The 27,180-nt window shown below is 39.3% G+C and overlaps 1 protein-coding gene across 3 annotated transcripts in view; it reads right to left on the bottom strand.

Annotated features, from left to right (window-relative positions):
- Positions 1-6,369: 6,369 nt before the first annotated feature.
- The window catches only part of vsig10 (V-set and immunoglobulin domain containing 10), a 35,634-nt gene continuing 14,823 nt past the window's right edge, over positions 6,370-27,180 (bottom strand). Inside the window, exons 4-9 of one of the 3 annotated variants that reach the window (XM_068055171.1) lie at positions 25,332-25,616; positions 25,040-25,147; positions 16,161-16,173; positions 13,737-13,873; positions 11,275-11,350; positions 6,370-7,032 (exon numbers count right to left, since the gene is read on the bottom strand). In XM_068055171.1, the coding sequence (XP_067911272.1) occupies positions 11,277-11,350; positions 13,737-13,873; positions 16,161-16,173; positions 25,040-25,147; positions 25,332-25,616 (617 nt within the window). In that variant the 3' untranslated portion in view covers positions 6,370-7,032; positions 11,275-11,276. Of the gene's footprint in view, positions 7,033-11,274; positions 11,351-13,736; positions 13,874-16,160; positions 16,174-17,064; positions 17,083-25,039; positions 25,148-25,331; positions 25,617-27,180 lie in introns of those variants that run through there. The other 2 variants (XR_010977279.1, XM_068055172.1) reach the window with 2 other exon arrangements.

The raw sequence follows: 27,180 nt of genomic DNA, 5'->3' as shown, positions 1-27,180 counted from the left end.
ATTTATACTAATCCTACATTAATCCCATATTCCCTACCACATTCCCACCATTCCCCTACCATCTATCTACACTAGGGGCAATTTACAATGGCCAATTTACCTATCAACTGCAAGTTTTTGGCTGTGGGAGGAAACCGGAGCACCCGACAGAAACCCACGCGGTCACGGGGAGAACTTGCAAACTCCGCACAGGCAGTCCTTTGATTGGACAAGCCCAGTAGCAACAGAACACCTGGGATAGGCAGAAAAAAACTCCTAAGTTTTCTGCATGTCAGTCAGTCTGAGTGTTACCTTCTGGAGTAAGAGACCAGATTCTTGCTGAATGTTTTTAAAAAGTCACGTGCTGCTGAAGTGTCAAAAAAGGACAGAAGGAAGAGAGAATTCCAAGGAAGAACAGAACACTACAACCCAGCTCACTTTCTCGCAATTCCCTAAAAGACTCTGTGAAGTTCACTGTGAATTCGTCTTGTTTCTTGTATTTCAAGAAGGCCTGCTAAATTACTTTTCAACGCCACCTGAACTGTGTGCCAGTTTGGTGTAGCATGTCTTCATCTGTTATTTTTCAGGGGTGGGCAAGTGATCTGCCCGGGTGCGTGTTTTTTTTGTCTGTAATAGAACTCTGATCTAAAAATCCTTTTTTAAAAAATTCTATCAGTTAACCGTTGTGTGTGTGAAGGGACTAAGGTAGAAAAGGGGACTTTCTTAAATTTAATCTTGGATTTTTAAAAAATTTTGATCTATGTGATATTGTTTTACCTCATTACTAGTTAAGACTTCTTTTATAATAAACTGTTAATTTTGTTGTTCAGTAAAGAAAGCTGGTTAATGTGTTCTATTCTGGGAAAAATAGTGTATCTCATTGGCTGTTTTCAGTAAGTGGGAAAATTTAAAATATATGTTGTGACCTGTGGAGAAGTGGGACTGAATTAACAGTGCACTCCTCCTGCCTCGGTCGTAACACATCTACCCTGTCAATTCTTTTCAAAACCCTAAAAAGCTCAATCAATCACCCAATAACCTTCTATACTTGAGGAAATACAAGCCTAGTTTATGTAATCTCTTCTCATAATCTAATCCTCAGAGACTGATGACATTCTAATGAATCTGTGGTGCACCTCTTTCAAGGCACTATACCCTTTCCAATGTGTGGTGCCAGACTGTACCCAGTACTCCAGATGTGGTCTAATTGCGACTTTGTACAGTTGTAGCAAAACCTCCTCCCCTTTATATTCTAGCCCTCTATTCATAAAGGGCATCATTCCATTAGTCTTTTGATTTTTTTTACACCTGGCTACTACATTTTAGTGATCTGTGTACATGGATCCCTAAATCCCTTTGGACCTCCACTATTCCTAGCTTTTCATTATTTAAACAATACTCGGGTCTCTCCTTTTTTACTCCAAAATGGAAGACCTCACACTTGACTGCATTGAAATCCATCTGCCACTGTTTCACCCACTCACGTAATCTAACAGAGAAGTGAAGAGAGATTTCTATGAAGAAATGAGATGGTAGTAGATGATGGTGAGTTTAAGTGATATGTTCATGGGATGGGACATGGTGAGGTGCTGGAAGGAGGTTAAGTTGATTGTGAAGTAAGGTTAAAGTGGGACTCAGCAATAAGAGCTAATCCATCAGAACAGTTTGGTTAGGGTAAGCGTAGGAATGTCTAACTAGGTCACTTTGGTGAGAACTTGGCTCCCATTAAGCCAGGTTTCTGCCAAACCCTGGTCATCATGATTCCTTCACCATGGCCTCAATTTTGAGTGAGCAAACATTCCAAGATGTGGAGCGAGATTTTAGTTCATGGTCCACTGCTGAAGTCAGTTGGGGCTGCGGGTGGTCAGTGCAGAAAGGAAAGCGGTAAGTGAAATGGGAAGAGATTAACAATCACCAAGAACACGGCTGGGCAGATGGTCACTGAAAACAGTGGAAAAAAACTGTTGGGGGTGTTGAAATGTATTATCCAATACCTGTGGCAGGGAATATTAAGAGATGCGGAGAGAGACCACAAGTACAAGATGGTTGCAGGAAAGAGGGAAGGTTGTGTATTAATATTGAGGGGATATCATGCTGGAGAAGGGGCAGCATGATTAAGGATGAAAAGGTGGAGAGAGAAGAGCATGAACAGGAATGGTCAAAAAACTAAAGTAGGATGGGATCAGAGTTGGAGCAGCAGCCAATATTCGCACGAGTAGACACAAAGATTGTATGGACCAATGACAGTTAAATTTGGCAAGGGAGAATCTTACAGGAGGGTCCTGTTACCTAGTTCAAGAGTTTATCTTAACAGCCAAGTTGAACTTTACACAAAAAAATAATGACACCTGCTCTTGATTGCTATCCTTTGATCCTTCAGAAAACTGGTTGTGTAGATATCAGATCATAAGATGCGACTTGGCTGCAAAGCTAATCCTTCAGTATGTCAAATAGACACTGTCTAAACTCACTTAGAGTACGTTGTTGCAGCGTGCAAACAAAGGTAGATCTATATCCAACATGAGTCACTACCTTTACATTGGAAGGAACAGAGAAAACTTTCCTTTGTTACGACCGAGGTGGGAGGAGTGTACTGTCTTTTCTAGTTCCACTTCTCCACAGGTCACAACATATATTTCAATGTTTACCCAGCTACCGATACTGTCAATCATATACTCCATTCTTTATCCCAGAATAAAAGAACACCAACCAGGTTTCTTTAATAAGCAACAAAATTATTAGTTTATATTAAAACAAGTCTTATCGAGGTAATGAAGCAAAGCATTAACACACAGATTGAAATATGAAAGTTCCCATTTTTCCTTAGCCCCTCACACACACACCAGTTAACCGAAAAATAGAGATTTTCTCCACAGAACGTTTTTACAAAAAAAAACAAAAACAAAAGAATACTTTGGCCAAACACTTGTTAACTATTGAAGAAAATGGATGAGATATGTTGTGTCCCAAAATACAGTCTGGCATTCAACTACACAGATGGGTCACTGGGATCTTTTCTGGAGCCATTCTTTTTTTTTTCTTTTTTTAAATTCATTCATGGGATGTGGGCATCACTGGCTATGCCAGCATTTATTGCCCATCCCTAATTGCCCTTGAGAAGGTGGTGGTGAGCTGCCTTCTTGAACCGCTGCAGTCCATGTGAGGTAGGTACACCCACAGTGCTGTTAGGAAGGGAGTTCCAGGATTTTGACCCAGCGACAGTGAAGGAAAGGCGATATAGTTCCAAGTCAGTATATTAAAAGCAAAATACTGCGGATGCTGGAAATCTGAAATAAAAACAAGAAATGCTGGAATCACTCAGCAGGTCTGGCAGCAGGTCAGGATGGTGTGTGACTTGGAGGGGAACTTGCAGGTGGTGATGTTCCCATGCATCTGCTGCTCTTGTCCTTCGAGGTGGTAGAAGTCGCGGGTTTGGAAGGTGCTGTCTAAGGAGCCTTGGTGCGTTGCTGCAGTGCATCTTGTAGATGGTACATACTGCTGCTACTGTGCGTCGGTGGTGGAGGGAGTGAATGTTTGTGGATGGTGTGCCAATCAAGCGGGCTGCTTTGTCCTGGATGGTGTCGAGGTTCTTGAGTGTTGTTGAAGCTGCACCCATTCAGGCAAGTGGAGAATATTCCATTACACTCCTGACTTGTGCCTTGTAGATGGTGGACAGGCTCTGGGGAGTCAGGAGGTGAGTTACCCGCCGCAGGATTCCTAGCCTCTGAGCTGCTCTTGTAGCCACAGTATTTATATGGCTACTCCAGTTCAGTTTCTGGTCAATGGTAGTCCCTAGGATGTTGATAGTGGGGGATTCAGCAATGGTAATGCCATTGAATGTCAAGGGGAGATGGTTAGATTCTCTCTTGTTGGAGATGGTCATTGCCTGGCACTTGTGTGGCGTGAATGTTTTTTGCCACTTATCAGCCCAAGCCTGGATATTGTCCAGGTCTTGCTGCATTTCTGCACGGACTGCTTCAGTATTTGAGGAGTCGCAAATGGTGCTGAACATTGTGCAATCATCAGCGAACATCCCCACTTCTGACCTTATGATTGAAGGAAGGTCATTGATGAAGCAGCTGAAGATGGTTGGACCTAGGACACTACCCTGAGGAACTCCTGCAGTGATGGCCTGGAGCTCAGATGATTGACCTCCAACAACCACAGCCATCTTCCTTTAGGTGGCATCAAGAATTAATCTGGCAAGCTTTCCCGGAATTCCTAGGGAGAAACACAGCATTTCACAGAGACAAGAGGAAGGAGGCAAGCTGGGTGTTTCTCTCTTGGCAGGTTGATCTCCAACTGCTTTCAAACACAGTCCACACCCCAACTGAACCAAAACAATATCCCAGAAGCGAAACCAAACAGCAAGTCAGAAGCTCCTGACCCTTATAAATCGTGACATGTCACATCTCTAAGTATCTCCCCTAAGTTACCAAGGTTTCTGTTGTTTATTAAGCTTAAAGCATGTGACTTCCAGTAAAGGTTGTTTTCAAACATGACCTCAAGTGTCCTTCCAGAGACCTCTTGCAAAAAACAAAATCCAACATCTATGGAATTACTTCAATTCTCCAAAGAATCCAACTCCACAATGCTAACACACGAATCCTCAAAAAAATTTTTTAAATAGAAACATCTTCATAACACCTTACAAAATAATGTGTGACAATTTTGACAATTTGTTTCTGTATTTGCATATTGCTGTTGTGCAATTCAGTTGCTTTGTCAGGAGAAGTTTCTGGTTGTCAATATTTTTGCCAACTGTACCCAGAAAAATCGGTGCAGCAGTCACTTGATAATGAATGAAGCTTGCCAGTTTCCAACACAAGATTTAAAACATTGGGAGTGATTGATTTAATAATTATTATTGGGTTCTGTCACTCTAGAATTGGCCTTTATAGCCACTCCAGGCACTGCTTCACAAACCACTGACCACCTCCAGGTGCTTACCCATTGTCTCTCGAGACAAGGAGGTCAAAGAAGAAGAAGAAGAAGATGATCGGGTTCTGAGTATTGAAATGACTGCTGAAATCAATTACAAGTTGACTTCAGCATCGTCATTAACAGCCAAATAATTCAGGTTACAGGAGGAATGGAAAATCTGGCTGAAACCCATTTCAGTTAAGGTACAAACCTGCATATAGTCAAACAATCTGGCTGATACGTGATCATACAGGCCTCACTCACCAGCTTTCTATCTCGGTTACACATTTACCTAATGATTGCAGAATAAGTTACTTACCTGCCAGAAGCCAGCTGATCTTTGTTCTTTTGCTAGGATACAAGCCTATAACCTCAATCAACTCTAAGTAAGGGGGAATCTAAAACAGAATTTTCAGTGTTCCTATTTTATTGGCATTGGTATAGTATTTATGTATTTTTTCTCATAACTCATTTGCAGATTTTGCAATTCCACTTTTCTGCATTGGGAGTTTACTTTTCTTCCCTTCCAAAGACATTGACTTAGTCACACATGTGATGAACGCTCTCGGACACCTTGCACAAATATTATTCATGTGTCAACCTTAACACTGAGCATCAGCAAGCTATTTAGCTGAGGTGGGACATCACAATTGAACCAGATCCTGTCCTCAGAATTCACATTTCTAGTAGCCAAGGACAGCGATAGGTGGTAGGTGGGACGAGTTGGGAACCATGGCCAATTTTTGGCTTCCAAACCAAAGGCACCAAGACCTATTGCCACTCAAGGTAGGATATAAGAAATTAAGGTGTGTACCTAAGACCTTCACGGCTTGTACGGCTCAGGTATTCAGTGAGTAAACTTGCTGAACTGTTCGAGGGAACTGGAAATTCCAGTTTATAAATAGCAGCAGGAACATATTCATTTGTAGATATAAAGATGAGGGAAATTTGATTAGCACCTATGCTTCACCATCAGAGGCATTTCTTTTGGCCACCTGCCCATAGAATTCTCTTCAAAGTCCTGTCCTCCCCAATGCCTTAAATTTAAATTCTCATTCTTGTGTTTCAATCCCATTATGGCCTCTAACCTCCTCCAGCATTAAAACCCACCCCAAACAATCTTTCCTTATTCTGGCCTCTTGTGTATTCCCTCTCATTTTATCCCACCATTAGCAGGTCCCCGCTTTCAGGTCCCATACTCTGGATCTCCTTTCCTAAACCCTTCCACCTTGCGACCTACTTAATGATCTCCATAAAATCTGCTTTGTCCAAGGTTTGGGTCACCCTTCCAAATATCTCCGTCTTTGGCTTGATGTCAATTTTTGTTCTGATTACACCTCCGAAGCTCCTTGGGATGTTTTTCTATGTTAAATTTATTATATAAATGCGAGTTGTTGTTGCTGTTTTCCATGAAAGGTTGTACAGATCCAAGTTGTTGTAGAAATGATTCTTTATTTTGCATGAACTTAAAACATGAAATACATTTAGTTTAATTAAAAAAAGAACAGACTTATTGGCTATGTTACACAAATAGAAAAAAACTATAAAAATAAACACATTATGCATTAGTTTGTCATCATGCATTCATACAATCTGGAATCCTATTTTCATAGTCAATTTCTAACAAAACCCAAATACACTATCAATTTAACAAATTAATTGCTCAGTATAGTTTTACAAAAGGGTTTCTCTTACAAAAAATGTTTTAGCATTTTTGCAATGCTTGCAAATAACCATTTTCAGATAGAATGCAAAACATCTATTTTTACAGGAGAACAAAGTAGTACAGAGCATACTCACTTAGGTTTTTAAACTAAATTAGCTGCAAGCCAACAGGTTAGATACAAAACAGATACAGCAAAGACTTTAAACATACACAGTATAATCTCGAGTACAAACTGCAGTCCATTTTCAGCTAGCCTATATTCTGGTGTTTAAAAGCAGTTCAGAATGTTGTTTTGTCATTTGTTCCAATGTGCTCAAAAATAGGCTACACTTTACAGTAACGTTAGTATAATTGTTTCAAACCAGTACATTAGCTCAACCAGAGCTCGCTGGAAAGTACTTTCACAGTAGACTTCTCATTCAGGTAGAAAATATTGCACAGAAGTAATCATATTTCTTCTGGTCCTAAAAGAATGAATCAATTAAAAAGTTAAAAAGTGACACTGCACTAATGCCTGTTACAAGACTACTTTGGTAAGTGAGGAAGTCTCAAATCACAAGCATAACATAACTAATGTTAATCCAGGTAGGGTCATAAGCTAAAGTGGCTTTTGCACAAGGTGATTTCTTCTTTCTTAATCCTTCATGCCACAAACACGATACAAGATATACAACATACTTCCAGGCCTCTGCCAATGTCACTTTAATTGGTCATTCAGAAAATGACCTAGAACAACTGTCTCCATTTCCCCACTCACATGAAAAGCACATAGCCTCTCCTCCTCTTCCAAACAGCACAGTTCAGGTCACTAGACGAGGAAACTATGGGCTGTGAACAAATGTGAACACATCAACACAAATGATCTATGATACAAACATTCTAAATGAATGCCATCAGAATCAAAGTTCTGATGAAAGGTCATTGAGCTGAAACATACTCTCTTTCTCTCTCCACAGATGCTGCCAGATCTGCTAAGCATTTTCTATTTTTATATAAGGGATACTATAACCACATTATATTTCTAATTTTCTCTCTGTCTTTACTATGACCACAATCTTATTAACACCTGCATAACAAACTAGTGTATAGGCATCAGTACATTTTAATGTAAACTAGTGGAATAGAAATTGCTTTTTCAGTTTGTGAATTATTCCATCCAAGGCACATGGTTACCAGAAAACTGTAGCCAACCATTCAAGATTTAAAAACCCTCATACAATTAGTTCTACACTTACACCTCCAGTGAGAATCCTGTACCAAGGCAAGAATGCAAGAGGATATATGGAAAATAATTAAGTTGTGAATAGCAGAGTTACGTAATATTTGACTTATCAGAAATTAATCGACCAAATGTTACCAATATAGTGCTGCTGAACAATCAATAGCTGTAAATTGGGATTATTCAAGCTAGAGAGCGTTAAACCAGTCATTTGCCAGCTAATGGAGTGTTTTGGATTGTAAAACATTATCCATCAGACATGACTTTGTCAAATCCATACTGATATTTTCTTGCTGTTTGTACTCTGGGTGACGTGCCAGTGCTTTATGGTTCAGGTGAATGGAACATCAATTGGAACTAATAAAAGTATTTTGCCCTAATGTGGAAACATTTTTTCAGTCATGGCAGTATAAGGAAACGGTTAATTCTTTATATTAACTTAACTTCTCAGTGACTTTCTGTTCACAATGTTCAATTAGTAAAAGGGATTGCAGTCATATAGTGTTTTGGTTGATAAGGACAGACCACAAACTCTGTATTCACTCAGCCTTGAGAACTACCATACAGATCTCAGCACAGATATCTATGGACATGTTTTGACCACAAGGTTGAGAAGTTTAGCTTTATATAGTGACTCTTCTGAGGACAGCTGTGTAATGTCATTGAAGAGGACCTTTGTTCTCTGGAACTGTCTCCAGTTGAATGACTTGATTAACAGTTCAGTCAAGGTGAGGACTTGGGGAGTGATTCATGTTAAAACACTATTGCAGCTAACTGGATGAAGTAATGTGGATTCTCATTAAGCCAGAGTGAAAGATGGGTATAAAAAGAGGCGTGTTAGAATAGATACTTCAGAACTCAACATGGCCTGGTCAGCTGCTCCCCCTGAGCTTGAAACTTGTGACATAATGAATTAATTTTTACTTCAAGTGTCTCAAGTATATGTGTAATTATTAATAGTAATAATTATTATGTGTAGTTATCAATTTACGCTTAATTTCTATGAAAGCCAATAGGTGTCTTTGAACTTTATTATTGAATCATAGAATGGTTACAGCACAGAAGGAGGCCATTCAGCCCATCATGTCTGTGCCAGCTCTCCACGAGCAATATACCCAGTCCCACTCCTCCACCTTTTCCCCATAGCCTTGCAAATTTTTTCTCTTCAGATAATTAACTGGATAATTTGAAGGCCTCGATTGAATCAGCCTCCATTACACTCTCGGGCAGTGCATTCCAGATCCTAACCACTCACCGTATAAAAAAGTTTTTCCTCATTTCGCTGTTGCTTCTTTTACCAATCACTTTAAATCGATGTCCTCTAGTTTTTGATCTTTCTGCCAATGGGAACAGTTTCTCTCTATCTACTCTATCCAGACTCCTCATGATTCTGAACACCTCTATCAAATCTTCTCTTAATCTTCTCCTCAAGGAGAACAGCCCAAGTTTCTCCAACCTATCCACGTAACTGAAGTTCCTCATCCCTGGAATCATTCTCCTGAATCTTTTCTGCACCCCCTCTAATGCTTGAACATCCTTCCTGAAGCATGGTGCCCAGAACTGGACACAACACTCCAGTTGAAGCTGAACCAGTGTTTTACACAGGTTTATCATACCGTCCTTATTTTTGTACTCTATGCCCCTATTTATAGAGCCAGGATCCTGTATGCTTTATTAACTGTTTTTTCAACCTGCCCTGCAGCCTTCAATGATTTCTGCATATATACCCCAAGTTCCTGCACCCCTTTAGATTGTACCCTTTAATATATATTGCCTCTCCTCGTTCTTCCTACTAAAATAAATCACTTCACACTTTTCTGCATTAAATTTCACCTGCCATTCCACCAGCCTGTCTATCCTCTTGAAGTTAATCACTATCCTCCTCACAGTTCACAATACTTCCGAGTTACATGCCATCTGCAAATTTTGAAATTTGCCCCAAACACCCAAGTTTAGGTTATTAATATATATCAGAAAAAGCAGGGGTCCTAACACCTTCCTCTGAGAAACCCCACTATATACCTTCCTCCAGCTCAAAAAACAACCATTCACAACTACTCTCTGTTTCCTGTCACTCAGACAATTTCATACCCATGCTGCCACTGTCCCTCTTGTTCTATGGGCTCTAACTTTGCTGACAAGCATGTTACATGGATTTTATCAAATACCTTTTGGAAGTCAACGTTCACCACATCATCTGCATTACCCTCATCAACCCTCTCTATTATCTTGTGGACTAACTTACAACCTCATAAGTAAGAACATTCATTCCCTAACAGTGGAACAATACATGAATGCAAAGCCATGTGTTCTTAAAAATACATGAATGAATGGTCACCCGGATTTTCAAATTCATTTAGGCAAGGATGCTAACACATACAAACCATCAATCTCACTTCCTTTTTCTGACCATGGAATCACAAAAGTTTAGAGAAAGATTAGTTCTGCATTACACTTTTTTCCGTATCATGGACAATATGGATTTACAAATGGTTTGCACCAAATACCTGAACTTTTTCAATCGGTGCCATTACTTTAAAGTCCTTTTCCCTCTACCATCCAATTAGCTGCAATAACATTAGTTTAACAAGAATCACTCCCAAGACTTCTCGACTGAACTGTTAATCAAGTCATTCAACTAGAGATGGCCCCAGAGAATACCTCCTTCAGGAATATTACACCCTCCTTCATCAGCAATTATTGTTTTGAGAAATTCAAGAGAATCAGCTCCCATGTATTTCTACTTGGGTGACAACAGTTTTACATCAACACTTATTCTAAATCGAGTGAATGAGTCTTTATACTTGAATACCTGTTATTAACACAAAATGACACCATATTCATATCGGTGAAAAGAGTCTTGTGTTTAACAGTTGCAAAGGTGACAATGAACCCATTTATTGTATGGACTGTACGTATAACTGTAAAAGTAATCTCAATTGCATTTAGGGTAACACTCACCTGAACATTGTTCTAGAGAAGATTTAAAATACTTTACACTTGGGGGCTCCTCTGGTGCCTCAGAATGCAAAAGCACCCGTGTTGTGGCATCAATTATACAGATCCCAGACTTAATCTCAACAACAGTAGTAGTAGTCCTCCTCAGGAAAGGCTGGAAAACCACTGCCCCCCCCTCCCTCCAAAAAATCTACTTGAGTTGAACCTTCAAATGGAGGAAAATCAGAGGGAAAAAACTTTACATTTAAGTGGGACCTTTAAATCAAACATATAACTCAAGTCAACTTTACAGGCTTGCATATTTAATCCAACTTTATCACCAAAAAAAAAACTACTACTGCATGATTATTTATTTCCCATTGTATGGCACAATAAAATCTCTTAATCTTGCTGATGTCCTACCCTATGGACCTTGGCTCATCACCTAGGTTTTTCATGACAATAAAATAACACCGCCATAGTCATCAACAGAAACAAAATGAACAATTCAGTATTAATTAACACTGTCCAACAGAAATGAATGGCCTACCTTTAAACATCTGTTACATTTCTTTCCTCATTTGGGAGCTGGTCATTAGAAGCTGTTTGTGGGCCATCAGAAGCAACTGCAAGAGGAAATCAGACAACATAAACCAAGGTTGTGTTGAGCACAAGTCACAGCATGCACCACACAATATTTCAATTTGTGGTATTACAATAAAAAATAGTAATTATATAATAAAATATTGCTAGTTTGTGCTCATGCCCGCAGCATAATGAATTCCAAAGCACTGAATATAATCCATGACTAATGCATGATTCATGTATCTTCATGCTTTTGCAGTTACAGTGCCATGGATGACTACATCAGAAGTGTACATCAATACAAACAGCAGAACCTACAGTCTTTCAAAAAGTAAATCTAAAATGACAATGGCTGTTGGTAAGAGATGAATGTAGTTTCTTCAGAAACCCTGTTACATTTGCCACAAGAATGGAAACCAAATCAGATCACCATTGCACAAGTCCACAACTTACTCCAAAATATCATTAAATAGATAGTAGTGAACATGATACTCAATCTTGAAGGTGCTCCAGATATCAATTCACTTGTCCTCTATGTTTAAAAGATCAGAAATCCTTGATGAATTTACAGATTTATGAATTAATTCCCAAGCAGAGATTTTAGGCCTTTATTTAAAACATCTGACATGTCTGTATAACCGTGCATGCAGCAGATACACAAATGAAAATGAAAACACCAAAAGGATCACAATTTAAGTAAAATAGATAGAAATATGCAGACAAATGTTCCGTTCCTTTTGATAGCTGTACAAATCTAGTGTTGTAATATTGTATTGAAATCATTGACCATTCAAAATAAAATGATTCAAAATAGAGATAATGCCATCCTCTTGCAGCTTATCAGTAATTAGTGCGATAATATTTGATATTTATTATTGTGGCAGGTAGCCTACAATACATGTGTGGGGAAAGACATTTTTGACCGCCCTGATCAGATAATTATGCAACACCCAAATGTTAAGAGTCTAGAAATTTACATTGCATCCAAGGGTCAGTTAGAAACAATATTAACTCCCTTACACAAACAGGAATGACCAAACATCAATTCTCTAACCAGTTAGCCTTTAGAAATACTGATCTTAGCAGTAGATTATGCTTACCAGTTTGACTATTCATGGTACATAAAAGCAAATAGGAGCAGAAGATTTTCTGTTGGACAATACTTACTGGATACAACTCAACAAGTAATCCTTCAGGGAAACATGTCAAAACAATTCAAACCAGAAGAAAGATTCATCACTAACTTGAGCCTTTGAGCTAAATTCATTCAGTCTCTCTGCTGCATCTATGGTATAGCACAAATTTATACGGCAATGCACTCTGCTTCATAGTTCATGGCTTGAAACATTTTTTTTTTAACAATAGCTGCCCGTCATGGATGTGAGATACTGTTATGGGTAATAGCATTTAGAGAGAGATTCTCCATATTGAAACAGATTGTTTCAAGATTTCACATGGACTATTATCCAACTACAGGTAATTTGACAGAACAATTACAAAGGAAACCAAGTACATTCCAGCTCAGTCCTTCTACAAGGAAGGAATGCATTACATGACAATGTTTTACTATCAGCCAGGGTGATAATTCTTATGCATATTGATCCATCTCTCGGTCACTTTAGATTAATGGCGTTTGTTTACTATTACCACTATCACAACAACTTGCACTTATATAGCACCTTCAAAGTACAAAGACATCCCAAAGCTTTTTACAGATGCAAGGAAGCAAGATGCTGAGTCAAAGAAGGAATGATTAGCAGAAGTGATCAAAAGCTTAAAAAGGTTGGTTTTAAAAATGGGTCTTAAAAAGAAGTCAGTGGGGTGACGAGCTTAAGGAATAGAATTCCAGAGCATCTCGTTGTAGAGCAAGTGGAGGTGGGTTTATATTGTATAGTGTTTGTGAAGGAAAGAATAAAATGGTGCATTGTAGGCATTGTTGCATATACATTTTAACATTTAGAAAGCAGGTATTTGTAATAGACCATGAAAGGTTCGATAACTTAGTTGTCATTTATGCACAGGAAATGTACATTCTTCATTTACATATACCATGTAGAGTTCCTGGATTTAGTCAGATCGCAAACAGGGAACACCATGTACAGGCAGGAATTTCTCTCAGACTGCTCGAATAGTCTGTTCCAATATTGAATTAGTGGAGAATATGGAAATAATACTCCCTCCCCGTTTCACGAAGCCCCAAGGCCTAGAAGGTGCCTGGTACAGAAAGACTGATTTGAGGCACATCACAAAAATATTGAAAAGAGGAAAATCACTCAGAACCAAAAATATATATTTGAGGATTAGTTGTTCTAATTGCAATATATAATGTGAACCGAACAAAAATAGCAGAACTTTGTTTTAGCTATGTCACTCGCACAGAGGTTAATTGAATGTGTTTCCCCATCATTCAGCTCAAAGATTATTTACCTTCTGCAAAAGCACGACCATTCATTGTCTGGGCAGTTTGATGATTAACAACAGAGGTTATTCCTGTTGAACTTTCATCCATGAAGTCATTCTCTTCCTCAGAGTCCACCAGCGTAAAAACGTTAGAATCTGTTTGCCTACAAATCAGGAAACATTGTAATCAAAGCAAGTTATTGAGAAGAGAAAACATCTAGTGTTAAGAAAATCAGTGTGACAATCTTGTATACAACAATATTTGTTCAAAATTATGATCTGCAATCTTCTCTTTTTTAGATTTAGTTTTGGAGACAACATGCTATCAGTGATATAGGTTGCTGGCTTTAATGCCACTGAATGTGGAAAAAAGGAAAAACAATCTTCCAACATTATCAATCCCACAAAACAAAAGTTTCAACCACAGACATCCCCACAATTACAAATACTCTTTTGTGCCCAAAGAGTAGAGGAAGGCAAAAATATGTCTTCAGCCTACCTTTTGAATCTATTTCACTTCTTTTTGACCCAGTTCACAATTTTAAAAATTATGCTGTTCTTGAAGCTAACATAAAACTACCTTCATCCCAAGATTGTAATTGTTAATGCTTCAGTAATGAGAACTTGAAGAAACAACCTCAGGCATGCTTTTAGGATAAAACTGGGAGCTGTCAATTGCTGTAATAATAGGAAACAAAGATTTGCAATGCCACTGGTCTTCAGGTTTCACAGAATAGATGCCTCAAAACACCAATGAAAATAATGGAATACCATGTTATTAAGAACAAAATTTGACTTATTTAGCCATTATAAACAAATAACCCAATTATAGGTAATATATATCAGTTTTCTTTTTTTTTAAAAAAGAAAATTTAGAACACAGGAGGGAAACATTCAGCCCACCACATCTCTGTGGGAACTTTGCTAGAGGAATCCGAAACTAATTCCATTGCCCCGCTCTTTCCTTACAGCCCTGTTTTCTTCATCTGCTTCAAATGTTTGTTTACTCTTCCCCTGGTAGATGCAGTGCTTTTTGCCTCAACTATTCCCTACGGCAAAACATTTCATGCTCCAACTCTTTGCATTAAGATGTTTCCCCTAATCTTTCTTCTGACTCTCTTGGTTGAATAGTTTGCCTTTAAAATTTGTAATGGTCTTTGCCTCACCAGTATGAAACTACTGTTTCATATTCCTGTTCATCCTCGTGAATCCGTGCTGTAGCTTTAACAGCTACATAATGGAGTATCGAAAACTACACATTTGTGGCCTAACCATTGTACAAATTACCTACTTTGCCTTGTACAAATTTATTACCTACTTACCTTTGTACCTCATGTCTTCATTTATATAAATATTTTTTATTTTTTTATTTATTTAGAGATACAGCACTGAAACAGGCCCTTTGGCCCACCGGGTCTGTGCCGGCCATCAACCACCCATTTATACTAATCCTGCATTAATCCCATATTCCTACCACCTACCCATACTAGGGGCAATTTATAATGGCCAATTTACCTATCAACCTGCAAGTCTTTGGCTGTAGGAGGAAACAGGCGCACCCAGCGAAAACCCATGCAGTCACAGGGAGAAACTGCAAACTTCGCACAGGCAGTCCCCAGAATTGAACCTGGGTCGCTGGAGCTGTGAGGCTGTGGTGCTAACCACAGTGCCACTGTGCTGCCCCAAATAAAACAGTGCTACTGGCCTTATGGCTTTATTTAGCTGTACTTGCACTTTCAAAGAATTATGTAATTCCTCCCTTGGGTTCTCTGTTCCTCCAGACCCTTCAGCATCTTTCCATCAAGTGCATATTCCCATTCCAGGCTGCTCCTCCCAAAATGCATTACTTCAGCATTTAACTGCATCTACCACCTGGTTGCCCATTTAGCTAACTATTTTTCCTCCTTAAGTTATTTACTGTCTACCTCAGTGTTCATCAAACATCCACTAGTATCAGCAAATTTAAAAATGAAACTTCCTATTCCCGAATCCAAATCATATACACTCTACTCTTGACAATGTGAAGCTCTGTTTTTGCTCTAACTTTTTTTTTTGAGTTAGAGTAATTTGAATTAAGCAACATAAACAAATGGGAATTTAATGCTCCCACAACTTTCATACTAGAGAGAGCTACCACTGAGCTAAGGCCAGCGTCCTGATATGTTCATGTGGTGGAGCTGGGATAAACTTATGTCTAATGGCATTTTCATGTTTTCATTCAGCATTTCTTCTCTAAATTATCCTCCCCATTTCAAACCACTATGGACTTATAAATCAGCACGAAGTAGCTGCAGAACTCCCTTGAATATATATCAAATCAAAATAGAAAAGCACTTTTTCTTAGGTTTGAAAAGGTAGTTTCTATTACATTAAATGATTTAACAGATAGGAAAGATTTCAATCCTGATCAGTTTGCAGTTTTTAAAAAAATATTATTCTAAAAATACTTACCAAAAATGTCTTCCTGAAAAAAAGGAAAGTAAAACTCATAAGTTTAGCAGTGGTGGTGTCCAAATATTAAACAAAATATCAAAACTCCACAGTATGGTTCAAAGTATGTCAGAGAAATCTATCAGCTTATAAAAGGTTAAATAAAGAACTTTTTCAAAGAAAACTAATTTCATCCAGGCTTCATTTACATTTATCAGACAAAATGAAGTGATGCAATAATCTGGTGAGATGGACTGTGCTCATCCCTACAACTTAAATGCTTGTTCTCGTAGCTGGGCCAAAAACTGACAAAGTTTGATTTGTGCAAACATTACATGAACAGTTTTCCATACAAAGTGGACAAGCCCCAGTAATCCAGTATTAAATGACAGATTACTTACTCGAAGGATAACAACAAAGAATGACTAACAGAATCCTAGAATAGGTTATCAAACCAAAATGAATACTTTCAATGGGTACTTTGATGGTACAAGCAGTAGAAAGGCTGTTCTTGTCCCTGACTAGCTGGTTATAGGGACTGTTGCTAAAGCTAGCTGTCACTGTTAAAGTTCTGTCATCCTTGACTGATTCACAAGAGTGCCTCACTAAAACTAAACACATCACTTTGGAAGGGGGAAAATTACCAAGTTAATCTATTTCAACAGACCTCTTGCCCAGATGAAACATTAATAGCAGTTGCAAAACAGAATGTGACATAAACTCTCAAAGAAAACCTCTCCAGGAGGTGGTCATCCCACTGGCTGAGAGAGTTCAGGATAGTAGATGGGTGACCATCGGGAAGGTTAAAAAGAGGTAGGAAGTGCAGGAGTCTTCAGGGTGTGTGCCACTCAGCTTTGGAGACTGCTGGGAATGACAGCACTTTGAAGGAGAGACGACACCTTGAAGGGATGCAATCCAGACCATGGCACCAATCAGATAGGGGCTGCACAGGAGGGAACAGCAAAGATTAGCAATGCAGTCATTTATAGGAAATTATATAGTTAGGGGGATAGACAGGCGTTTCTGTAACCGTCATCGTGAGTGCCATACGGTGTGTTGCCTTCCTGGTGCCGGGGTAAAGGACATCATCGATAGAGTACAAAATATTCTGCAGGGGGAAGGGAATGATCCAGAAGTTATGGAGCGCATTGGTACTGATGACATGAGAGAGAGCAGGTATTGAGGTCCTATGGTCAGATTTTCAGGAGTTCGGGAGGAGGTTAAAAAGTAGGACCTCGAAGGTAGTACTTTCTGGATCACTCCCTATGCCATGTGCTAGCAAGTAGAAATAGTAAGATGAGGATCAATGCGTGGCTTGAGGCATGGTGCAGAGGGAGGGCCTCAGATTCTTGGGTCATTGGGACCAGTTCTAGGGCAGGAGGCACCTATTCATAAAGGGATGGGTTGCACTTTTAACAGGACTGAGACCAATGCCCTCGTGGGGAGGTTCACTAGTGTGGTTGGGGAAGGTTTAAATTAAATTAGCAGGGGGGTGGGCATCAGCATATAGAAGTACAAAAGAGGAATAAGGTGCATATAGGAGTGAGTGTGTTGGATAGTGCTGGGGAAGGGAGTAGTACCATATTAGACAGGAGCAAACTAAGAACGAGTACGAGGAATACAAAGACAGGTTTAGAATGCACATATACAAACATGTGGTGGATAAGGCTGGTGAGCTACAAGCGCAAATAGCCATGAGGGAATATGATATAGTGGCAATAACGGAAATGTGGCTTAAAAATGGTGGGGACTGGGTGCTTAATATATAAGTATACAAAGTGTTAAGAAAAGATAACGAAGGAAAAAAGGGAGGTGGGGTGGCAGTGCTGATTAGGGAAGAAATTGTAGTGTTGGAAAAAGAGGATATACTTGAGTGGGGCAAAGACAGAATCTATTTGGTAAGAGTTGAGAAGCAATAAGGAAATGGTCACACTTCTGGAAGTATTCTATAGCCTTCAAATAGAGAGAGAGAGAGAGAGAGATAGAGGAGCAAATCTGCAGGGAAATGACAGACGTGCAAGAACTATAGAGTTGTGTTATTGAGGGACTTTAAATATCTAAATATCAATTAGAATAATGTTAGAGGAAAGGAGGGGGAGGAATTTTTGAAATGTCTTCAGGAGAACTTCCTTGACCAGTATGCTCTCAGTCCAACAAGGAAGGAGGCATTGCTAGATCTACTGCTGGGGAGTGAGACAGGTCAAGCGTACCAAGTGTCTGTGATGGAACACTTGGGTAAGAATGTTCATTGTATCATCACAGAATCATTACAGCGCAGGAGGCCTTTCAGTCCATCATTTCCACACTGACTCTCTAAAAGAGCAACTCCCTCAGTTTCATTCCCTTGCCTTCTCCCCATAACCCTTCCCATTCTTCCTTTTCATATACCTGTCTAATTCCCTTTTGAATGCTTCAATTGAACCTGCCTCCACCATGTTCTCAGGCAGCGCATTCCAGACCTTAACCACTCGCTGCATGAAAAAGTTTTTCCTCATGTCACTTTTGCTTCTCTTACCAAATACTTTAAATCTGCGCCCTCTCATTCTCGATCCTTTCACGAGTGGGAACAATTTCTCTCGATCTACTCTGTCCAGACCCCTCATGATTTTGAATACCTCTATCAAATCACCTCTCTGTCTTCTTTTCTCCAAGGAAAACAGTCCTAACTTCTCCAATCTATCTTCATAACTGAAATTCCTCATCCCTGGAACCATTCTCGTGAATCTTTTCTGTACTCTCTCCAATGCCCTCATGTCTTTCCTCAAGTACGGTGCCCAGAATTGGATGCAATACTCCAGCTGAGGTTGAACTAATGTCTTATACAAGTTCAACATAACTTCCTTGCTCTTGTACTCTATGCCCCTATTAATAAAGCCCAGGATACTATATGTTTTATTAACCGTTCTCTCAACCTGTTCTGCCACCTTCAATGACTTATGCACAGATACACCCAGGTCCCTCTTCTCCTGCACCCCCTTTAGAATTGTACCCTTTATTCTATACTGTCTCTCCATGTTCTTCCTACCAAAATAAATCACTTCACATTTCTCTGCATTGAACGTCATCTGCCACCTGTCTGTCCAACTTGTCTATGTCCTTTTGAAGTTCTACACCATCCTCCTCACAGTTCACAATGCTTCCAAGTTTCACATCTGCAAACTTTGAAATTGTGCCTTGTACACCAAGGTCTAGGTCATTAATATACATCATGAATAGCAAGGGTTCCAACACCGATCCTTGGGGAATTCCACTACAAACCTTCCTCCAGCCTGAAAAACATTCATTAACCACTACTCTTTGTTTCCTATCATTCAGCCAATTCCATATCTATGTTGCTACCGTCCCTTTTATTCCATGAGCTACAAGTTTACTCACAGGTCTGTTCTGTGGCACTGTATCAAACACCTTTTGAAAGTCCATGTACACCACATCAACAGCATTGCCCTCATCAACCCTTTCTGTTACCCTCAAAAAACTCCAGCACGTTAGTTAAACATGATTTTCCCTTAAGAAATCCATGTTGGCTTTCCTTAATTAACTCACATTTGTCCATGTGACTACTGATTTCGTCCTGAATTAATTTTTCTAGAAGTTTTCCCACCATCAAAGTTGAACTGACTGGCCTGTAGTTGCTGGGCCTATCTTTACACCCTTTTTTGAATAAGGGTGTAATGTTTGCAATTCTCCAGTCTTCTGGCACCACCCCCGAGTCGAAGGAAGACTGAAAAATTATGGCCAGTGCCTCTGCGCTTTCCACCCTCACTTCTCTCAGTATCCTTGGATGCATCTCATCTGGCCCTGGAGCTTTATCCACTTTAAGTGTAGACAGTCTATCTAATACTTCCTCTATCAATTTTAAACCCCTCTCGTGTCTGGCTTACTTCCTCTTTCAACATTGCCTGGGTTGCATCTTCTTCCTTGGTAAAGACAGATACAAAGTACTCATTTAATACTTCAGTTATGCCCTCTGCCTCCATGTGCAAATTTCGTTTCTGGCCCCTAATCGGTCCCACTCATAAGGTTTAGATTAGCAGTGGAGAAGAGCAGGGAACAATCTAAAGTAGAACTTCTAATTTGGAAGAGGGCCAACTTCAATGGGATGAAAGGGGAACTAGCCAGGTTAAAATGGAACCAAAGATTGAAAGGAAACACTGTAATGGAGCAATTTTTTTTATTCATTCAGGGGATGTGGGCGTCGTTGGCTAGGCCAGCATTTATTGCCCATCCCTAATTGCCCTTGAGAAGGCGGTGGTGAGCTGCCTTCTTGAACTACTGCAGTCCTTGGGGGTAAATGGTAATCTTTAAGGCAGAGATGTTTCAGGTTCGGGCTAGGTACATTCCAACAAGGGAAAAAGGTAAGGGAACCAAAGACGACGCAGGAGATAGAGAATATGATGAAACCAAAAAAGATGGTGTATGATGCATTTCAGATAAATTCTTCGAGAGAGAATCAGGCCAAATACAATAAGTTGAGAAGGGAGGTGAACAGGAAAATATGACTGGCAAGAGAGAATATGAGAATGGCAGTTAACATAAAAGGGAACTCAAAAATCTTCTACTGGCACGTAAATAATAAGCAGGTATTAAGAGGTGGGGGGTGGGGGGGGGGGGGGGGTGAGGGGTGCAAAATATGCTTAGAGGCACAGTGCAAGGCTAGAATATTTGATGAGTACTGAGTATTCGTGTTTACCAAGGAAGAGGATGCTGACAAAATGTCGGTCGAAGTGGAGATGGTAGAAGTGATGGATGGGGAGAAAACTGATAAGCTAGCTGGCTATGACCAGAGTGGAAGTCACCTGGTCCAGATGGCTTGCATCCCAGGTTACTAAAGGAAATGGAAGCGGAGATAGAAGAAGGGTTTGCCATAGTCTTCCAATCTACCATAGATATAGGGAAAGTGCCAGAGGATTGGAAAGTGACAAATGTGACACCCTTATTCAAGAAAGGGTGTCAGGACATTCCTAGTAACTACAGGCCGACCATACGAACATACGAATTAGGAACAGGAGTAGGCCACTCTGCCCTTCGAGCCTGCTCCACCATTCAATAAGTTCATGGCTGAACTGATTATTCCACATTTCCACTTACGTCCGATAACCTTCCAACCCTTGCTTATCAAGAATCTATCTACCTCTGCCATAAAAATATTCAAAGACTCTGCCTCCACTGCCTTTTGAGGAAGGAATTCCAAAGACTCATGACCCTCAGAGAAAAAGTTTCTCCTCATCTCGGTCTTAAATGGGTGACCCCTTATTTTTAAACAGTGACCTTAGTTCTAGATTCTCCTACGAGAGGAAACATCCTTTCCACATCCACCCTGTCAAGACCCCTCAGGATCTTATATGTTTCAATCAAGTTATCCCTTACTTTTCTAAATTCCAGCGGATACAAGCCTAGCCTGTCCAATCTTTCCTCATAAGACAGCCCACCCATTCCAGGTATTAGCCTAGTAAACCTTCTCCGCACTGCCTCCAACACATTCACATCTTTCCTTAAATAAGGAGACCAGTACTGTACACAGTACTCCAGATGTGGTCTCACCAATGCCCTGTATAACTGAAGCATAACCTCCCTACATTTGTATTCAATTCCCTTTGCGATAAATGATAACATTCATTAGCTTTCCTAATTATGTGCTGTATCTGCATACTAACCTTTTGCAGATCCCTCTGCATCTCAGAGCTCTGCAATCTCTCACCATTTAGATAACATGCTTCTTTTTTATTCTTCCTGCCAAAGTGGACAATATCATACTTTCCCACATTATACGCCATTTGCCAGGTCTTTTCCCACTCACTTAACCTATCTATATCCCTTTGTAGCCCCCTTATGTCCTCTTCACAACTTACTTTCCTACTTATCTTTGTGTCATCAGCAAATTTAGCAACCATACCTTCGGTCCCTTCATCTAAGTCATTTATATAAATTGTAAAAAGTTGAGGCCCCAGCACAGATCCCTGTGGCACGCCACTCGTTACATCTTGCCAACCAGAAAATGACCCATTTATACCTACTCTCTGTTTCCTGTTAGCTAGCCAATCTTCTATCCATGCCAATATGTTACCCCACCGGCCCCCGCCACACCATGAGTTTTTATTTTCTGCAATAACTTTTGATATGGTACCTTATCCAATCCCCTTTATCCACAGCACATGTAACTCCCTCAAAGAACTCCAATAAATTGGTTAAACATGATTTCCCTTTCACAAAACCATGTTGACTCTGCATTATTAGATGGAATTTTTCTAAATGCCCTGCTATACCATCTTTAATAACAGCTTATAACATTTTCCCTAAGACAGATGTTAAGCTAACTGGCCTGTAGTTTCCTGCTTTCTGTCTCCCTCCCTTTTTGAATAAAGGAGTTACATTCACTATTTTCCAATCTAACGGAACCTTCCCCAAATCTAGGGGATTTTGGAAAATTAAAACTAACGCATCAACTATCTCACTAGCCACTTCTTTTAACATCCTAGGATGAAGTCCATTAGGACCTGGTGACTTGTCAGGCCGCAGCTCCAACAATTTGTTCAGTACCACTTTCCTGGTGATTGTAATTTTCTTGAGTTCCTCCCTCCCTTCCACTTCCTGACTTACAGCTAATACTGGGATGTTACTTATACCCTCAACAGTGAAGACCGAGGCAAAATATCTGTTCAATTCATCTGCCATCTCCTTATTATCCATTATTAATTCCCCAGACTCACTTTCTGTAGGACCAACGCTCACTTTGTTAACTCTTTTCTTTAAATATCTATAGAAACTCTTATTATCTGTCTTTATATTTCTAGCCAGCTTTCTCTCATACTCTAATTTTACCTTCCTTATCAATGTTTCAGTCAGTCATTCTTTGCTGTTTTTTATATTCTGTCCAATCTTCTGACCCGCCTCCCACCTTTGTGCAATTATAGGCTTTTTCTCTAAGTTTGATACTACCTTTAACTGTTTTAGTTAACCACGGATGGTGGGTCCCCCCTTGGCATTTTTCTTTCTTGTTGAAATGTATCTATTCTGTATATTCTGAAATATCCCCTTAAATGTCTGCCACTGCATCTCTATTGACCTATCCCTTAACCTGATTTGCGAGTTCACTTTAGCTAGCTCTGCTTTCATGCCCTCATAATTGCCCTTATTTAAGTTTAAAATACTAGTCTTGGACCCACTCTTCTCTCCCTCAAACCGAATGTAAAATTCAATATATTATGATCACTGCTACCTAGGGGCGCCTTAACTATGAGGCCATTAATTAATCCTATCTCGTTGCACAATACCAGGTCTTGTACAGCCTGCTCTCTGGTTGGCTTCAGAATGTATTGTTCCAAGAAATTATCCCAAAAACATTCTACGTACTCCTCATCTGGGCTACCTCTGCCCATTTGATTTTTTCAGTCTATATGTAGGTTTAAATCCCCCATAATTATCGCTGTACCTTTCTGACAAGCTGCCATTATTTCTTCCTTTATACCCCATCCTACAGTGTGGTTAATGTTAGGTGGCTTGTACACCACTCCCACAAGTGACTTCTTGCCTTTATGATTTCTCTACCCAGTTTAACATCTGTGGTGGGTAAGGTTTTAGAAGCAATAATCAGGGAAAAATAATCAACATGCACTTCAAGAGATTTGAATTAATTAGGGAGAGCTGGCATGGATTTGTAGATCATGCTTGATTAATCTAATTGATTTTTTTTGATGAAGTTTTTGAAGGTTGATGAAGGAAATGCAATGGATGTTGTCTGTATGGATTTTAAGAAAAAATTTGACAAAGTACCACATAAAAGGCTGTTACCAAAATGGAGGCTTATGGAATAGGAGGGTCAGTGTCAGCTTGGACAAAAGATTGGCTTAAGGATAGAAAGCAACATGTCGTGGTAAATGTTGTTTCTCAGACTGGAGAATGGTGTTTCCCTAGGTTCAGTGCTAGGACCACTTTTTTTTTATATCTATTTCACTTGGATATTAGAATACAGAGTCAAATTTCAAAATTTGCCAATGATACCAAACTTGGAGGTGTGACAGACAGTGAGGATGATACGAATCAACTGCAATAGGATATAGATAGGCCAGCAGATGGAATTTAATACAGAGAAATGTGATGCATTTTGGCAAAAGGGATAGGGAAGGGCAATATAGACTAAATTGTACAGTTCTAGAATGTACAGGGACAGAGGAACCTGGGGGGTTCATGTGCATAGATCTTTAAAAGGTGGCAAGGCATATTGAGAGTAGTTAGCAAAGCATATGGAATGTTGGGCTTCATAAATAGAAGTATTGAGTACAAAAGCAGGGCGGTTATGCTGAGCCTTTATAAAGCTCTTGTTCGGCCACAACTAGAGTATTGCGTCCAGTTCTGGTCACCACACTTTAGGAAGGATATGAGGTTGCTTGAGAGGGTGCAGAGGAAATTCATAAAAACGGTTCCAGGGATGAGAGATTTTAGCTACAAAGTTAGGTTGGAGAAGCTGGAGATGTTCTCCTTGGAGCAAAGGAGATTGAGGGGAGATTTGATAAAGGAGTACAAGATTCTGACAGGTTTGGATAGGGTAGACAAAGAAAAGCTATTTCAATTAGCTGATGGTACAAAGACTAGGGGACAAAAATTTAAGGTTTTGGACAGAAGATGCAGAGGGGATGTGAAGAACTTTTTTTAACACAGTAATGACGGAATTCACTGCCTATGAGGCTGGTGGAAGCAGAGACAATGAATGATTTCAAAATGAAATTAGTTAGGCACATGAGGGAAATAAACTTGCAGGGCTATAGGGACAGGGACTGATTGGATTGCTCTGCAGAGAGCCAGTAATGGGCCGAATGACCTCCTTCTGTGCCATTATGACCCTGACTCCATGCAATACTGCTGAAGAATTGCTGTTGAATATAAAAGCTGCATTCAATACTTACTAGTAATAAACTTGCTCCAGTTCCTATACAGAAGAAATCCAAAAATTGCTGCAGCACTTAGAAGTAAAAAGACTGTAATTCCTCCAACTAATCCAGAAATGATTTTAGCTGTTTGTATAGAGGAAGAACACACACAAGAAATCAATGACAGGAACCAATGGCTACAAAATGAAATTTTTTTTAAAGATGTGCAAGCTTTTGAAAAATAATTCTATTCTATGAATCATGTAACATAAACTTATAGCGGAAACTTTAAGTGTTTCTTTTCAGACTAACAGTTGAATTAACTCACTGTTAAACGAGACCCATATTTCTACTTCTTTAATCCCCAGAGGATTCTCACTCTTGCAAATGTATCTTCCTTCATCCTGCTCCTTTGAAGACATCAATATTGTTAAGCTTGAAACAACACCCTCTTCTGAGATTATGTATTTGCTGCCGGAGAAAATTTCAGTCTCATCGCTTCTCCACCAGGTCAATTTGGGAGGTGGATTTCCTTCCTTAATGTGGCATGCCAAAGTTGTATTTTTCCCTACATATCCAGTTACAAGAGGTCGTGACTCAGGAAGCGGAGCCTCTGAAATGAAACAAGAGTTATGTTCCATGCAACACTCAATACTTAGTGTAATCTTTCTCTTACTAAAATAGTAAGCTAGTTTAACATTTTAATTGACTAAACTCAGAATTAGTAGAACTTTTTTTTGGGAGGGAAGGGGAAAAAATTTATGTAATCTCAAGTTTAATATTTTTGACTCTTCAATTTCAATTGTGAAAATCAACTGCTGAAAGTATCAGTGAAATTGATACATGAAGACATGCATGTTTTCTTCAAAAAGAAATTTCAAGTAGCATTTGCCAAAATTCAGCTTGTTTAAATTTTAGGATGAATAATTTTTTACATTTGCTTAAAGAAAAATTCAAGTGATTTCCAAAAGCTTTTCTTTGTTCAGAGTTGAGTATTTTTAAAATTTAATTTACCATCTCCTGTACATGCAGTCCCCGCCATTTATAGCGGGCATATTTGCGCAAGTGCAATCTGCCCGCTATACACGTTGGCTGCTGTATCTGATGAGATAAATTTCAAGCATCGTTTTGATAAATTCAGAAGTTAAAATCTAATCTGATTGTTTAAGTACCGTCAGCTCTGGGTGAGTTCGGAATTTCACCCCCTCCCTCTCTCATGGAGGTGATTCTCCGAAAAAGAGGTTGGGAAGTGGCTTCAGTCTCTCCGCTTTTGTCCTGCTCCCTTTTCATGTTCCCAGAATTTTCCACCGGTGATCTGAAGAGATTTTCTGCACTTCTATACTGTTAATATTTCATATAATTATAGTAGCAGAAAATAGTGCTGGATACAAAGAAGCTATGCAAGGTGGATACTGTAGGCATTGTAAATGCAGCTTGAGTTTCAGCAGGCTTTGTCACTTGTTTGCTGTTTGGGACTGCCTGAAAGTTAATGGCATGTAATCACACTCGAACAACTGCTCGAAATGCCTGAAATAGCCAGTGGCTGAATACGCTTCAAGTTGAACCTTTGTAATCAATGCTTATGGTAATAACAAATGCTAAGTGCCGTTTGCCTGATACACGTGAATGTATAGGATAAGCAGAGCAGTGTAAGTGATGTGGACTGTAAAGAGGTCACATTAATAAACTGCAATTTAAGATTTATTTTGAAATGTATTTTTCAAATTCAGGAACTACACCAAATAAGATTATATTGATTAACATTAAGCAATATTTTTTATATTTATATTTTTTATATAAAAATCAGCAAGGATTCTAATTTTGGCATCACATGGTATTGCAAGAATTAATGTCATGATAAATTTCAGCTGCCTCCGTATCACTGAAAACTGAATAAAAATGGGTTTTAAAAAGGTTTTTGTTGGTTACAGCATGATGAAAGTAGAGCTTCCAAATACACCAAATGGGAGTAAATTTCGGTTCATTTTTAAATATATGACTTCAGCTAACAAGAAAAATTAATTTTAGAAATATGATTTGCCTTTGAAAGATTTGCCTTTGTTTTGCCAGTGCTTCAGAACACATATGTAAAAGAATATTCAGTTATTGCGTCAATCACGCTGTCTGCATAAAAGCAAACAGGTTGTTTGATATACAGATTAGGTAAGAGTAGCATG

This window comes from Heterodontus francisci, chromosome 23 (genome assembly GCF_036365525.1).
Source record: "Heterodontus francisci isolate sHetFra1 chromosome 23, sHetFra1.hap1, whole genome shotgun sequence".
In the NCBI taxonomy this organism is placed as follows: Eukaryota; Metazoa; Chordata; class Chondrichthyes; order Heterodontiformes; family Heterodontidae; genus Heterodontus; species Heterodontus francisci.
Note: the sequence above shows the minus strand (reverse complement) of the source record. Positions and strands in the feature narration are given on the sequence as shown.